Below are 16015 nucleotides of genomic sequence, written 5' to 3' on the forward strand. Positions count from 1 at the left end.
TATAAACTAACTTGGCTTTCCGGTACGTATCAGGGACATTTGGATTAAAAACGACAGGGAAAATCCAAAAATCTTACAAGCATGGTCCCAAAATACGTCCTTGGCAAAACATCGTATGTTGCGATTCTTTCTTTACTTATGCATTTCGCCAGGCTTGTTTTCTTTAGGAATATCTAACTAAGTTTTGGTCTCAAATTTTATTTGTGTTGCAAAAAAACATCAGGTACGAAGACCATAATAACCAGATGAAAATATATTTTTAGAAACAAAATCCGACTAAATAACTAATTAAGTGGACACAATAAGCTAATTTATTTCAATTAACTTATTTTCACCGTTTTATTCTTTATCTTGATGACCTTATCATAGACAAGTGTTAAGCAAATAATGATTAAAAGTAAGAAATTTACATAATTTTTAACGTCTGCATTTCAACACACTCGTACGCAGTTAATGTAAATAAAGGTCACTATCGATTTCCACGATGCGCGATACAAATATTATCAATTTTTGACAGTTCATGGCTGTTTAACGTTTACGAAATTAAATTTAAATACCATATTAACAATCAGTTGCCTCCCACACAAAAGTTGAGAGTTCAAACCTGAGGCACCTTTGACGTTATAAAGATAGGTGAATATAAGAAACTATTTATCACTACTATTGTTATAGTGAAAGAAAACATCGTCGTCGTCGAAATGCCTCGTGAGGGGAGACAAATTCTTCAACCAGCACTTGACAAGCATGGTTAAATGAACCTCTCTCACACACTGAAATTCAGCTCTATGGAAACTGTATAAATCACCACCATATATCGGTGCATAATTATAACATAAAGAAGATATCTGTACATCTTTCCTGTCCTAATAGTATCTATGCTTTGAGGAAAATTCCCAAAATAGTTAATACTACCAAATCACTTAATCGATTTCTTAATTAAGTATAACAAACTTTAATCCAAAAACAACTTAATACACGTTATTTCAGACGTCATTTCCCATAAATAATTACATATATCGTTTTTATTTATTTATTACCCAATAGACCTTTTTAACCAAGTTGTTTTCTGCAGGCACGCCATTGACTGAAACGAATTTTCGGTCGCAAAACTAATTACAGAAAATTAAACGCTCATAAGACAAATATATTTTAAGGTCTTATTTTTTTTATCTACTGGCTGACTGAGCATCGTTTATCAAAACAAATATAAGTACTAAAGGTTATAAAAAAATGTCTTTTAACATGAAATTAATGTAAAGATCACTTTGACCAGTAACTCAATATTTTTTTTTATCTGCCAACAAAATTGAAAGTATCGAAGGACAATAGTCCCAATTTCTTCCCTATTTTCTGCAAACAGCGCAACATGTTTGCCACTTAATTTCAAACATTTTGTGTAGTTTTTATTGCTAACCTTTTTCCCCTTTTTGGTTTACTAATAAGAAATACTGTACGCGAAATAAATTGCCTTTTTTTATTCAAAGTACAATGCTCCGAGGACCTTAGCTTAACCATTTTAAACAAATCACCATCTTTTTAACACAGTGATTGATAAAATTTACGTAATTAAGTACAGCTTCAAGGCGTGCTCGTAAATACGTAGCAAATTAATTAGCTGCGGGAATAGTTGCGTCACAGCCTTTCACAACTACCTATTAATTGATTTTGAAAACAATCAATTGTTTTGATAAGTATTCACAAAACCTTGCCAATATCAGAGACCAGAAACTAACCACATATGCTAAGTGCTAAGTTTAGCACTTGGAGCCACAAAACCAAGCGCAATGGTTAGGTTCTAAACAACTTTACCATTAACGTTAAATTATTTGATTATACTACTTAAACTGTTAGTACTAATAGCCAGAGACATGATTATGGGAAGAACGAAAGCATTTTCATTAATTTAAATTCTTAACTAGGTAAGCAAGACTTGTAAAGAAAATAGTCTCAATGGGTAATAGGTTGCAGATCGTTGCAGGTTGCAGATACACAATTGAAAAAAACTACTTGGCGATTTAAAAAAATTGTGGCAGAAATGTATCCCAGCTTTTTAAAATTGGGCCTGCCCTAAATACGAGAACATCTTAAGTGCTGTCGGCTTTAACTATCTGTAACTTTGACAATAATAAGATTCAGTTTTTGACTCAAGAAAAATGAGTTTATATGATTTATCGCCTTAAAAAATATCTGAAGGTGCATCAGGTAAGAAAAATCCATTGTATTCGTATCGACCTCTAAAAGACAAACAAATTAAGGAAAATAACACAAATCTATTCCAGCCACTAACTCCCGTTGACCTTTAACAACGACAATGATTTGTTAGATCGTTTTATTTTCCTATTGTCCACTCGGCCTTATCGCCATTAGTATTGAGATCACGATATAACTATTAGATGTATTTATTTAGGAATATCAATAAGCCACGATCTGCGTTGTCAAAGATTTACGAATACACGACCGAGCATTAACGCGTCTTTCTTTGGTAGATCCTGGTGTCACAACTACTTCAGTAAGAATATTGTTTTAACTTGTTTTACTGTTCCGAAAAGACCGAATTTCGTCACAATAATTTCTGGTGTTGCTGGTCAAGCAAGACAATCAATAGTAAGTAACTAAGTACACCATTAGTCAGTTCTAAAAGCTATCAATATGAGCATCCAACATAATACAAATATAACCTACTCTTAGAGCAAGTGCAAAGATAGTGTGTCCTGATGAGCACACATATATGGCCCAATCGGAACAGCGCATTATGTAGATTTTGAAATATATCTGAATGTGGATGATGACGAAACAAAAGATCGTAGTAAGATTCCGTTATGGCTTCCTTTCTTGGTGGATGAACACTCCAAAATTAATACGTATGGCATATTATTACACCATAATGACATAGCTGTAGTTGGTTATTATAAAATATACGCAAAAAGCTGTGATTTCATTAATTCGTCTGGTTTCCAGCGTCATAATTTTGTTTTACAGGCCTATGATAAATTCTAGAAAGATTACAAGCCCAATTTCGTGGCTAACGATACATAAATGAATACTAAAAAGCTATAAACTATTTCTAGTTTGCGATCCGTATTTTTCCATTGTTAGTTCAAAATCGAAAATAAATCTGGTAAAACCTGCTTCAATCAGACGTCAGAGTATTTTTAGAATAGTCTGTGATGCGTCCACTGTTGATCAGTTAACGGTGTCGGCGTAAGTATGTACAAACGTGTTTCATACGAAAACAAAGGCGATCTTGCTCAGCAATAGCATGTATATGGTCTGCTTACAGGCTGCGCACGCGCACCTTGCATACCGATGGCTCTATATGCCACCCGCGCTAACCTCATTCGTCGTATGAATATGAGCGGTGAATTAAATAAACATAAAATTCACATACTTAAGTGATGGCAGGCGTGGCCTCGAGCCGCTTTCAAAATCATATCGGTTTGGCTCTTGAACCAAATCTTTGTGAAGGTGAGAAGGGCTATGAAAGGGCATACAGTATCGATGACGATACATTTTTGACCAGGCGACCGACCAGTTTCTTTTTGATATATGTACTTAAGTTTTAAGAAGGTTAAAAAGTTTAAGTAGGTACTCAATCATGATTAAATGAGCATGTCATTTTGGCAGTGCATTTTGTATCGCCTCGATTTGTCTTCCATTTTAAAGCATGCATCCTTAGAAATCAGCGCAAGTAAGACGATTTATACATCAAATTCTTCTATTCGGAATGTGTAATTTACTCTAAGGAAATAGTTCACTCTTAACAAATTCTAGAAATTAATTAAAGAGTTTCCTGAAGAGGATTTCATAAGGATATGAAATAGATCTGTTGAAATCACAATTAATTTATTAATCGGCGAATGTAATCGATTTGCATTAAGATTTGCATTATTGAATATGAAATCAACGAATATTTTTTGACAATTACATCCGGTCTGTTTTACATTACCATACATTAACTTATTACAATTTGTTTTAATAAGAATTTGTATTAGCAAATGCTAATTGCTATGACGATAGTTCGGAGCTTCGTTAGGAAACTTTGCTAGCATGAGAGTTCTTTTAACAATCTCAATAGTCGGTTGCTAAGGTCCAAAAGTTGACCCCTGTCCTGTACCCAGCAGTAATTAACCCATTACGTTTAATTGTTATTTATTCTTTACAGTAACCTTATAAATAATTACAAGCAAATTAAGCATTTGGGTTTTTCAAACTAACAAAACAATCACTTATTTCGTAATAATTAGGTTCCCGAGAACTAGCGTCAAGGTTATTCGTAGGCATGAGTAATGACTTACATAAGTCTAATACCAAGTTGACTGACCACTGACCACTATCATGCAATACCAAATTGATTAAAATTTTGGGGTGTTGGAAACGCTCTAGAATATATTAGTTCGGGGAAAAAGTATTTTCGCATTATAGTATGTATGCACTTGTAATAAAATCTCTTTGGCTTCAAGAATCACGAATGAGTACACGGTTCATTAGGTTTCTTTCAGTGAGCTCGTAAGGTACCCAAATATCGAGCTTTTTTGTGAAGATAAAAGATTTTATTACAAGTTCATACATACTATAATGCGAAAAGACTTTTTCCCCGACCTAATATTATGGGATTGGGGTCTCTAATACAGTAGAAGACTGAAGATTCCTGTATATTTTCCATCTTAAAAAAGTACGCAATGCTTACAAGAATACCCACGTACTCATAAAAGAAAAAACCAAGATTACCATAAAGGGGGAATTGAAAAGTCCAAAATCATCAAGTCACCGTCCTGAGTCATTAAAAAAACCTTAATATATTGGAAACCGTACGGTTATCTAGAATTCGTCTGTCAATGCAAAATGACGATTTGAGCATCCGCCTCGATGTCAGCAGAGGTGTTAAATGATACTCTAAATATTTCTACCGCAGCGATGTTTGCTAGAACACCTAGTTAAACAAACATTGCAAATATAATATCGTAACATTCAAAGTTAATAATGGTCTACCAAGGCATTCGCCGAGTCATACTCCTAATGTAAAGTTTCAAAATATTTTAGCAATTCAGAAGGTTACTTTGTTCTGCATATTAGTGCAATGAGACCCCATTAGATGGCACAATACATATTTTGATCGTTTGGTCAGTTTGTAATCATTAAATTATATGGGTTACAGAAATACTCCCTGAAAACTCTACTAGCAATTGGTTCATCCACGAGATAAACCTAAAGATCTACGGATCATTTTTCTGTTTGCTGTCATATGCCCCTTCCGGTCCAGATGGACAAACCCAAATTTTGCCTGATACTTCACCGGAATAATGACTAAGCTTCGAGGTGTTAATTAATGATATTCACTGCAAAACAAAAACCCAAACCGCAACCCACAGTAGTGAGTAAACCACAGAAACCTCAAATATCATCATCCAACCAATTTATCAAGCCAATTCAAATTCTTAAACGAATTAGTCCACATATTGGCTAGTCTGGAGGTACTGGTAAATGTCAACAGGCTTACGTCCTATCAAAAAGCATCTAATAATACTACTGCTAACCTGTAGTGTGGAACATTATATGACGTCACGGCTATTTCTGATCACAAAGGTGCGCCTGGGCCTACGATTAACGATAATTAGCACATTCAGATCATACTTGTATGCAGAGACTGGTCGGTTTGAAGTAGCTGTCAAATAATTATTTGATGAGAGTTTTTTGACATACTTAACTGACAGATTCTTCAATAGATTACATTTAAAATAAATTGCCAGGTGTAACTATTCTTTGGGAATCGTCAGCTAGCCCTTCGGATTTCCGTCAAATCAGGCAAAATTGGTTCATTACGTTTTTTACCACCTGGAGATTATCGAACAATGAGATTCAGCATTATAATTTTGATAATGACTACGTATTTGAAGAAGCTCATAAAAAAACAATATTCCTAATACAAGTAACCCAAAAATATAGATAAACAGGGCAAAAATCCAAAAACGGTATAGCTTTACGATCACGAACTTTCATAACCGTTTAAAAATTGCCCATAAATATAAATTGACATGAGACCGCCCGGTATGGCCATGATCCATTTTAGGTAAATAATTGTGGCCAGACTTTGGATTGCATACAGAAAGAAATTCATGTTCGCTTTCTAAATGTCACTTGATGAATTTCCTTTTTGCTTTCGGTTTAGTGAGACGAATAATAAAATAGTAAGACAATACAAAACACCGTCGAATATTTGAAACCGACATAAGTTACGCCCTAAGCTGTTTAAGTTGTTTTTAAGGTGGTTTATTTTAATAAATGGCAAACAAGTATTCTTCTTATTTCTATATCTCTTTATTCTATGGGTCGCAAACTTGTGAAATAATTCTGAACGTGTTGTATTGAAGAAACCGTAGGTAAGTTCAAAGAATTCACGTATAAACCTTCAACTTTAAAGTTCACTTATCATGTTATGTGAACTCAATCAGATATTTCCCAACCAAACTCAGATAAAAACGTGTTCTGACCGAGTTGAAAATTTTCAAAAATCGATAATTGATAATTACTCTATTATTATGGCCTGCATTGATGAACTATGACATCATATACTTTCTCGGCCAAACTTGGCTGTGCACTGGAGGCAGGTGTCCCCTGTGGCCTTGCGCAAGAGTCGCCGGTGTTCGCGCCGCGGCGTGAGATCGCTCACAGTCGTTCGGGCGCATTGGCGCGGACTCATTGACTACACTTAAAAAGAAAAAAACAAACTGTACGCCTACAAATTCTACTAGTTCGTTAACCTGATAAAGTGATATAGTGTTGTGACTTGTGACTAGTTTGCGCACCAAACCTGTGGTCATGTTGCAAGGGCACGCACGGTGTCCCGAAGGAATGAAATGAAGGGGAGGAGTACCAGAGCACCTAGTAAGCTTCCAGTCGTACTAGGCAAAGTACTTCTGCGGTGGCTCTTCACTAAAGCGGACCTCGTGTTCTTTGTTTACCGGTTTGTTGTTATCTATGATATAAATATATAATGCAGATTGGGGTTGGGCTGCTTCCTTATACTTCAGATGACGTCTGTGTCCATACACTGGCATAATATAAATATATTAATGTAGCTATTAGTTCCTCAGCATACCTACCTAGTGATTTTATCTCAGAATTGTTACTTTATCGATCGAAGTATCACACATTTGCGTAGTGGAAACAATGTAGAATGCTAGCTGTTGATTGTTTGTAATTAATCTCCATATAAGTCCAAACCAATTAACTTCGGAATAATACATCCATTAGTCATAAGATTTATCTCAAAAATAATTACGTTCTCGAAAATTCGAAAGCAATCAAACACGAAAAAATTTTCGTGATCGTCGGTTTATTACCGAGACCTGCTTTCGGTATTCAGTTTAAAGATTAAATGTCATTTTAAAATGTCTTTTATGTTTCTTCATACGAGTCAAAGATGCCACATTAATAAGGTACTCAAGTTTTATTGCAAAAGAAAGTCCCGTAAGTTCTTATGAATTACTTTTGAATTCAATGTGGTCTCAAAAGCCGAGGAAAGGTAATTTATGAGTAAAATTTTCCTTTTATAACGCCAGACGATACGCCGTATTGAAACAGTTTGTGAATTTTAATAGTGCAATTTATAACATTGGCAATCGAATACTTTAGAAATAGCAATCTTGATTTTTATCTAATTGGTCCTGAATGTAAAATTTACGATATACTAGAATATTTTTTAGGAGGCATTCAACTTAAAACATCTTAAGTCGTTTATCTATTTATAGAAATAGGATTAGTTGTTTTGTGTAGACTACTAATGTTGTTCAAATTTGATTAGAATAGGTTCGTTAACCTTAGGAGAATCAACCGTAGTTTATGAAATTAAAATTCAATTTACGATGATTCCTGTTTTTGAAAAATATAAGTTATTTACAATGATAGATCAATAAACGTTTTTATTCTTTTGCATTTTCGGATATTCTTATTTGAGACATTGTAACATCACTATTTTGAAGTTAGTTGCAAATAAAATGAAATCCGAAAATCGCCAGACTTTTGGACAAAAAAAATATTTTGCGTTAGTGTAAAATATTAATAAAATGTTATGCGGTCGTATGAAAAATATGTTGGCTATATTTAACCAGTCTCATTTCGCATGTTATAATATTTCGTAAACAAGCAAAGCTCTAAGTTGTAACAAGTTTTGTAATCAAGTTTAAATCACCGACATAAGACATACCAAATGTATTTTTAGCACATAAACATGTTGCTTAACACATATTTTTCAATAACTTTAGACGAAAAATACCTATTTTTATATGCCAAGACATAAATTATAACAGTCATAGTATAATCATATAGTTTTATAGATATCTCACGAAAATAATAACCGTTTGTGGAAATGATAATACGTTATTGGAGTTTTATTAATTCAACGGTGAAGAAAATCATTGTCATGAATCTTGTATGCTTAAAAATTTAACACACGCTTTTCTTGAGGACACGTAACGTCCCTAAACTTCTATTAACCAGCGTGGTGGACTCAAAGCCTAACCGCTCCCTCAATTGGAAAGGACACCCTGCTTAGCAGTGGGACAAAAATAGGATAAAAAATTGAGTTATCGCAATTTGCGTAACCATAACATCAGCGATTAATTTTCATAATACAACCGACCACAGGACTTGCTCATAGATCCACATCGAACTGACAAGCTAATACCTATTGAAACTATATAGGTACACTAGGTACTTATAGTGACTTTGAATGGAATTAGTACGGTCCACAGACAACTGAGGTCTCATTAAACAGGGAGTGTGAAGGCAGGAACTTCGCTATTCGCTTGCCTTGATACCGTTCCGCGTTAGAGGTGAATCACACATCAACATGTCATAGAACACAGATATTAGTATGGAGATATAAACATCAGTTCTATTCCCCTATAGAATATGTCTCGTTTTTAATATTGAAATAGCTCTCAAGCTTCGGAAAACAGGTGAAAAGTCTCCAAAATAATGTCTTGTTTTCGTAACGAATAATGAGAATTAGTGCTAGTAGCAATTATGTGGCATTTTAGAATAGAAACAAGTGACAATAGTTCCCTAAAACAGGTGGAATATGTTTTCATCTAGGATTATTGTGTACGGTGTACAATCTACAGAAGATTGTTATAGTGGTTTCTTTAGTCGTTGCTATTACGCATGCATACCTCATATAAACCATTAGTTGAATCAAAATTCTAAGCCCACACGCCGCTAGACTTTACGTAAACAAGCAATGCAAATAAATCTGATTCTTCAAGTCCTATCTAACCATGGAACGATCTAGGCAACAGTAGCGCGATTCTGTACTCGGTACTGTCGAGTATCGAAAGTTTGACATATAGAATGTACTGCCAAAATAATTCTTACGACGCGCGTCAGAGGCGCTGATCAGATTTTCATATAAAATTTCTCGATGACAAGCAGGTTGTCGGTAGTCGATAGTCAATAGTAATGGAGAAGCTACAGGTTAAATTAAAATGTTATAGATTTCTTTGATAACTATCTTTACTTACACAATATCTTTTAAATCTAGGTGGCGTTATTAATATCGGAAGATATTTATTTTGATTATTTGATATCTGTATTGTCAGTATCTTGATTGCCTTTATCAACATTATTACGGGCTGGCCTAGTTTTGTACAAAAGCCAAACATATTCCGAAATGTTACTCATGAACCGAACACTCAAGAAAATCACGATATATTTTGATGCATCAATGATCTTGTTTGTTTATCTATCTAATATATCATAGCAGACGGAGTTGTGGGTTCAACTCCCACGCGATGTTTTTGAGATATATTGATAACTGTATTAACTGTTTCGGGACTGTATTGATGATTCAATTACTTTATAAATATGCAAATAATTCAATTTTAAAGCATAGAAGAATAGATAATATTCTTGCAAGGCAAAGCGAGATCAATTAGATGAAAATTAAAGTACCAAATCTGTCTTCAGTCTATCAGATCAAAGGTTGTATGTAGTACTATATTCATTTCATGGTTTTGCCTATTTTAAATCATAAAATGGATTGCTACTGCCAAGTGTCCTAGGCGCAGGTATGGTTATTCTTCTCTTCTTGTTGTCGTATGGTTAGTGGTCTACTTAATATCAAAGTTGTATAAGCCGAAAGCCTTTGACGTGGCTTAACGACTGTTATCTTAATTGACAACAACTGGGATCGACTTTTTACGTGCCCTCCAAAGGACGGAGATGCCCAGTTCATACCACTATGCGGTCACCTATCTATGGAATGACAGCGCCAAGGTATGCTTAACACACAGATCGTTTACCGGTGAGCGCAACTGGTAAATAAGTTAAATTAATTCAATAGCTATGATTAGGTAATATAATAATACTTATTCCCACCAGCACAAGGTCGCAAGGCATAACAAAGTACACCAATATGTCATGGTGAACCAATCCATCATGCACATAGGACACGTAACCACAGTCGAGTGGTTCTGTACTATGAGCGATTGCTACAAACTGGTTTTGTTTGTCAATGTTATTAATTATTACTAAGTTAGTACGAATGTTAATGGAGCACGCAACATAGACTTTTGTCTTTCGTAATGTTACAGAGAACATGATATATAACTAAGATAATTTTTCTATAGCGACTTCTTGCTAGGCCTCCGTGGCGCAGTGATAATCGGGTTTAATTCCCACACGTAATAAATATTTGTGTTATTCACAAATAATTGTTTTGGGTCTGGTTGTACTTTGTGTCCGTTGTTTGTATGTTTGTAAAAGTCCAATTGTATTTTTTAAAGTGTGGGGAAGTTATATATCGTACGGTAACCGGTCAGCCTAGTGTCAAAAATGATCAAGCCGACCGAAGGCCATACCTTGACAATTGACATTTTTATAAAAAGCTACACATAGGAATAAAACTGTCACCGTTCAGAAACAATTAGTCAAGTAATAGATAGGTATAATATACGTTAATTGACATACTAATTGCCACTGTCGCCTTCAATATAATTTAATTCCTAACTGATTAGCAGCATCTTCAACAGGTAAAAAATAAATAAATACATTTTCCGCGACAGTTTTCCCTGATTGAATCAACAATCATTTATCTAAATCTCATAAACCTACTTTTTCATTAAAAAAAATCTACAATACTTTAGTTGTATTAAATAAATAATATTTTACTGACCTACTTGTGATTTTCAGAGGTAAAACAGTTCAGTAGACAGTAGATACCAGTATTCAATAGACACTAATATCTCTCTCGGCTGTTCTATTTCTTTTGTCTGTATAACATTAATCCTTCTTTTTATAATAATAACTTTTTTGTCTATGCTGAATGAGCTATTCGTGTGCTTAATCCCAGTACTTTTACTGAAAATACTACGACGTAGGTACAATACCAACGTATACAATAAGATAGTATGAGTACATTATTGTAAATAACGCTAATTAACAAATAAATGAACTAATAATATTAAAATGCTAAAGTGGGATTATGATGAATTGTAAGTATGGATGGATGGATCTCATTATTCATCACGAAAAAACGATCGGACGGATTTTATGAATTTTGGAACATTGATTGCTTATAACCCCGGGATTTTTTTTAACGCGGATAAAGTCGAAAAAGAAGCTAGTAAATAAATAAGTATCAATAAAACTGGAAACAATAAGTCTTCAGTAATATTGATGTTTCTACCGGACATTTTTTAGGTCACAGTTCACTTAAACGTCTCTTAACGAAGTAAAAAAATCCTTTAAAGTGAGTCTCTTAAACAAAAGTTGAATACTAATTAACTTACCTAGTTGCAATTAAAAGTCATTAATTATGCATTTTTTGTAGACATTCACACCGATGTGTTTTCGTTCACATACTCACTCGTTAATTGTTTGCAGACAATAGTTATATGTTAATTGACTTAACTGTGTTTATTTGTACAAAAACACGTATAAATTATCATAATCTTATGAGTTTACAAATTGTCAGACATTCACACGATGACTTCTAACTTTTGATATGAAACTAGCGAACTGCTCCGGCCCCGCCCGGGTTAAGTCAGCTGTTTAACACACCTTAAAAAATGTTACAACACTTCTTAGTTTGAGAATCATTCTACCTATTTGTGAAAACCGCATGAAATTCCGTTTAGTAGTTATTGAGTTTATCGTGAATAGACAGACAAAGGCGGCGAGGGGACTTTATTTTATGAGTGACAGTGATTAGTAAAAAAAATGTAATTGCTGCAAAATGAACCTTTTAAGCACTACCATATTATTTGCTTTCCTATTATGTAAACGCCTCGAATATGCCAATTAACAAACATCTTATTAAAATTCCCGTGTTTTATCGGTAACATAGTAAGAATTTCCAACCTGTTTGTAGTTCCAAATCTTTTGTAAATTAGTTCATCAAAATACCAAGTGTACCTACTATAAATATTTTCAGCAATCGAATAGCAGTGTTGTCAAAATAGCCAGTCCAAAACATACAGCCGTAGCAAGAATACATTATATTAAGGAGTTTAAGCCACGTTAAGTAATTACTAAGTTAATAAGAAAAGCGGAATGATCTTCATCTGTACTTTATAGTAATTATCCCTGTGTTTATTTATCAGGCTTACTACAAACATATTCGGTTCGGCATTAATCGGCAAAACCGAATTGCAGTGTAGATGAACCTGATCGCCACAAGCCGAGAAAGTGTTCCTTCGAGTCGGTTTTGTTGTTTGATAAATATTGCCGAACCGAATATGTGTGTAGAAGTTCACGGTTTTTTAAGGGTCGGCAACGCGCACGTGATGCCCCTGGTGTTGCAGGCGTCCATAGGCTGCAGTAACCGCTTACCATCAGGTGGGCCGCATGCTTGATTGCCACCGTCGTGGTATAAAAAAAAAATAAACTTCTGGATAAGAATCAGATAGCTTAGCAGATAGAATTTTGACAGCTGTTTTGATACATTTTCTGTCACTTTATCTACCGGATAGGTAATGTAATACATATCCTAAGGCCTTTCTCATTCCTGGATTATTATTTTTTAATTGCTTGGTGGTTATTTTGATAAAATGAAGTAGAATATGGTTTTATTGTGTGAAACTGGTAAAACTGTGTTCTTCCTCAATGGTCTACTGTTATCTTAAATTTCATCCACGGATAAAACCACACTTCAATCAGGCAAAAATAATCGCTGCTATTATGCTGCTAAGTATTCTAAGACCTCGACAATTTTTTAACTGCATTTACGCAAGACATCCATCGACATACACATAATATCTTACGACAATCATAACATTAACATCTACAATAATAAATGAACATTATTATTTATTGTGATGATTAAAGCTGATAAGTTGTATCGATAAGTAACGCAAGTGTATGTTTGTTTCAGTTTTGTTTGGTATGCGTGTCATATACACGTACAGTCCTCGATGAATAGCAGCGTGGATTTCTTTGAAAGTCTCATCGACGAAGATGGGCGCTTCGCCGAGTTAAATTGTCAGGAGCCACAACGAGGCTATCGGCCCAGACAACGACAACTGGCTCAAGGTACACCTATATTTCATTGTTATATATTATCTACAGTATTTATTCAAGTACCATTAGTATCTAACATCAATAAATCATATTCATATATTTGTACTCAAACAGACTTATTACATAAATATTTGTATAGAACGAAACCAGGAAATCAGACAGAACGCGTTTAAATTCTGCTTTTGTTCAAGCATTCGTTGAAAGTATCCGAACGTTCTAAATGTCAAAGTCCGGTCATCAAGCCGTGACCTCGGATTCGAACCAGTGTTGCCGTATTTTAAAAATCCGTCGATTTTGTATTTATTTTGTCGATAAACTTCTCAGTTTGTCACATAACTTCGGTACGATGTGACCGTAATAGCTGCAATTATTTACACCAAATGTTGTTAGAATTGGATCGCAACTTCGACAATTTTTAGTGGAAAATTGTAATTGATAAATCTATTAAATTCTATTATTACAATTAATTAAAACTCCAGTTTATACCGATTTTTTTGAGATTAAACGTAAACTGATCGGTCATCCCAGCGCGTTAGATGACAATTTCCCACCGCACGCGATGATAGTTAATATCGCGAATTGATAATGTAAGTTTATAAGATTTTTTTACTCATATAAAAATATTGTAAAAGACAAACTGCAACTTCATCTTTGTTCCTTAATTTAGTTCTCTGTCGTTTACTTTGGTACAAAATTAAAATGTTCATATTTTTGGTTTAAGCATGGCAACTCTGAGTATTAATCTTCCGCTCGCTCGCCAAAGTCGCCAGAAAGAAAACAAAATGGCTGACGTAAATGCTTAGAAGCTCGCGGCCCAAATGTTTGCGTAAAATTTTAAAATTCGTGAAGTCACATAGACATTATGTCGAATTTGTGTTCTAGAATCGTTTCCAAACCTCCTAAAAGGTTACAAGACGGTAGGGACAGCATGTCTGTTGCGCAAACCAACACTTGGATGAATGGTGAGCTTGTGAAGCATTGTAAATATTGATTTATTTATGTGTCAATTGTAATAAGTGTCTTTACGATGTGCTAGAGGTCAACAAATGGGTTAATCACGGTGACGAGTGCAGTTGTGTGTCATGGTTTGCAAGTTTTAATTTAGCTCGCGACCCGAATTCGCTCGCGTAAGATTGTTGCGATTTTTATGTAACTCATGGATGATGTTGTTTCCAGCCGAGAATATCAACAATGGTGGCGGATTATCGCTGTCCCCGCCCCATACAGTGTCACAGCGCGAGACAGGGACCCAGGTGTCACAGTGCTACAGCGGACCCCCTTCCCCGTGCGGGTCCGCGAGTGCGACTCCTTCACCCACGGCATCTCCGGCACCCCCGCCAGGCACTGCCACACTTGATCCAAATTGGCAAGCTACGAAACCCACAGTACGGGAGCGAAATGCAGCTATGTTCAACAACCAACTGATGTCTGATATCACATTCATTGTTGGTAGTCCAGGTATGTATTTTAGACATTTTTTAATTTGTAAAGTAGTCTTTTTTATCCACTATAACAAATTGATAATTATATTGTTTATGGTTTCCAGGACACACACAAATTATCCCTGCACACAAATATGTACTCGCCACAGCCAGCTCTGTATTTTATGCCATGTTCTATGGAGGACTAGCAGAATGCAAGCAGGAGATCGAAGTGCCAGATGTAGAGCCATCTGCTTTCCTAACACTGCTAAAGTGAGTATAGTAATTATTTAAAACTTAAACAGTCATGTGATTTAATAATATGAATGTATCATAATATGTTTTTTCTGTTTCCAGATACATCTACTGTGATGAAATCCAGTTAGAGGCAGATACAGTATTATCAACACTATATGTCGCCAAAAAATACATTGTTCCACATTTGGCAAAGGCCTGTGTCAATTATTTGGAAACTAGTCTAACAGCAAAGAATGCATGCTTGCTTCTCAGCCAGTCAAGATTATTTGAGGAGCCAGAACTGATGCAGAGATGCTGGGAAGTGATAGATGCACAGGTATGTGAATCAACTGAGAATCTCGCCACTATGTGTATTGAACCATCCTCATCCTACAGCAGTCTATTGATGGAACTATCAGAATCGTCCAGTCGAAATTTCTCTAGCCCTGAGAGCATGGATAATGTTCGCAGTATTTGCAATTAATTTATATGTATTTTGGAGAAACATTCCAACTAATGACTGATTATCTCATGACCAAAAAATAATATACCTTCTACAAACTATCTCATTAATGATTGTAAGACTATGGTTAAGAATACACTAATCTCAAATATCTCACAAAGTATAGTAATATCTCACAGTTGTTATAAAACATAATATTAATCTTATATCAAACTAAGAAATAAAAAAAAATATTGTGCCACAAAGTAAAGCATTTGTATACTCAATTTTAGGTTGTGATCTAGGTTTAAGAGTGAAATGCTATAGATTTATGTTAATCTTTATACTATAGTTTATATAATTTACATTCCTGTCTCTCTCTGTCTATGTATCTCTATAT

General features: G+C 34.8%; 2 protein-coding genes across 4 annotated transcripts in view; one reads left to right on the forward strand and one right to left on the reverse strand.

Annotated features, from left to right (window-relative positions):
* The window catches only part of Brf (Brf RNA polymerase III subunit), a 39642-nt gene that overhangs the window by 19912 nt on the left and 3715 nt on the right, over positions 1–16015 (reverse strand). The gene's annotated exons all lie outside the window — the stretch shown is intronic.
* The window catches only part of lute (BTB/POZ domain containing protein 3 lute), a 29996-nt gene that overhangs the window by 12457 nt on the left and 1524 nt on the right, over positions 1–16015 (forward strand). The window contains exons 1-5 of one of the 3 annotated variants that reach the window (XM_076126534.1): positions 6657–6961; positions 13370–13527; positions 14692–14973; positions 15062–15209; positions 15294–15510. In XM_076126534.1, coding sequence (XP_075982649.1) covers positions 6855–6961; positions 13370–13527; positions 14692–14973; positions 15062–15209; positions 15294–15510 — 912 coding nt within the window. In that variant the 5' untranslated portion in view covers positions 6657–6854. Of the gene's footprint in view, positions 1–6656; positions 6962–13369; positions 13528–14267; positions 14478–14691; positions 14974–15061; positions 15210–15293; positions 15511–16015 lie in introns of those variants that run through there. The other 2 variants (XM_076126535.1, XM_076126536.1) reach the window with 2 other exon arrangements.

Source organism: Anticarsia gemmatalis, chromosome 19 (assembly GCF_050436995.1).
Source record: "Anticarsia gemmatalis isolate Benzon Research Colony breed Stoneville strain chromosome 19, ilAntGemm2 primary, whole genome shotgun sequence".
Lineage (NCBI taxonomy): Eukaryota > Metazoa > Arthropoda > Insecta > Lepidoptera > Erebidae > Anticarsia > Anticarsia gemmatalis.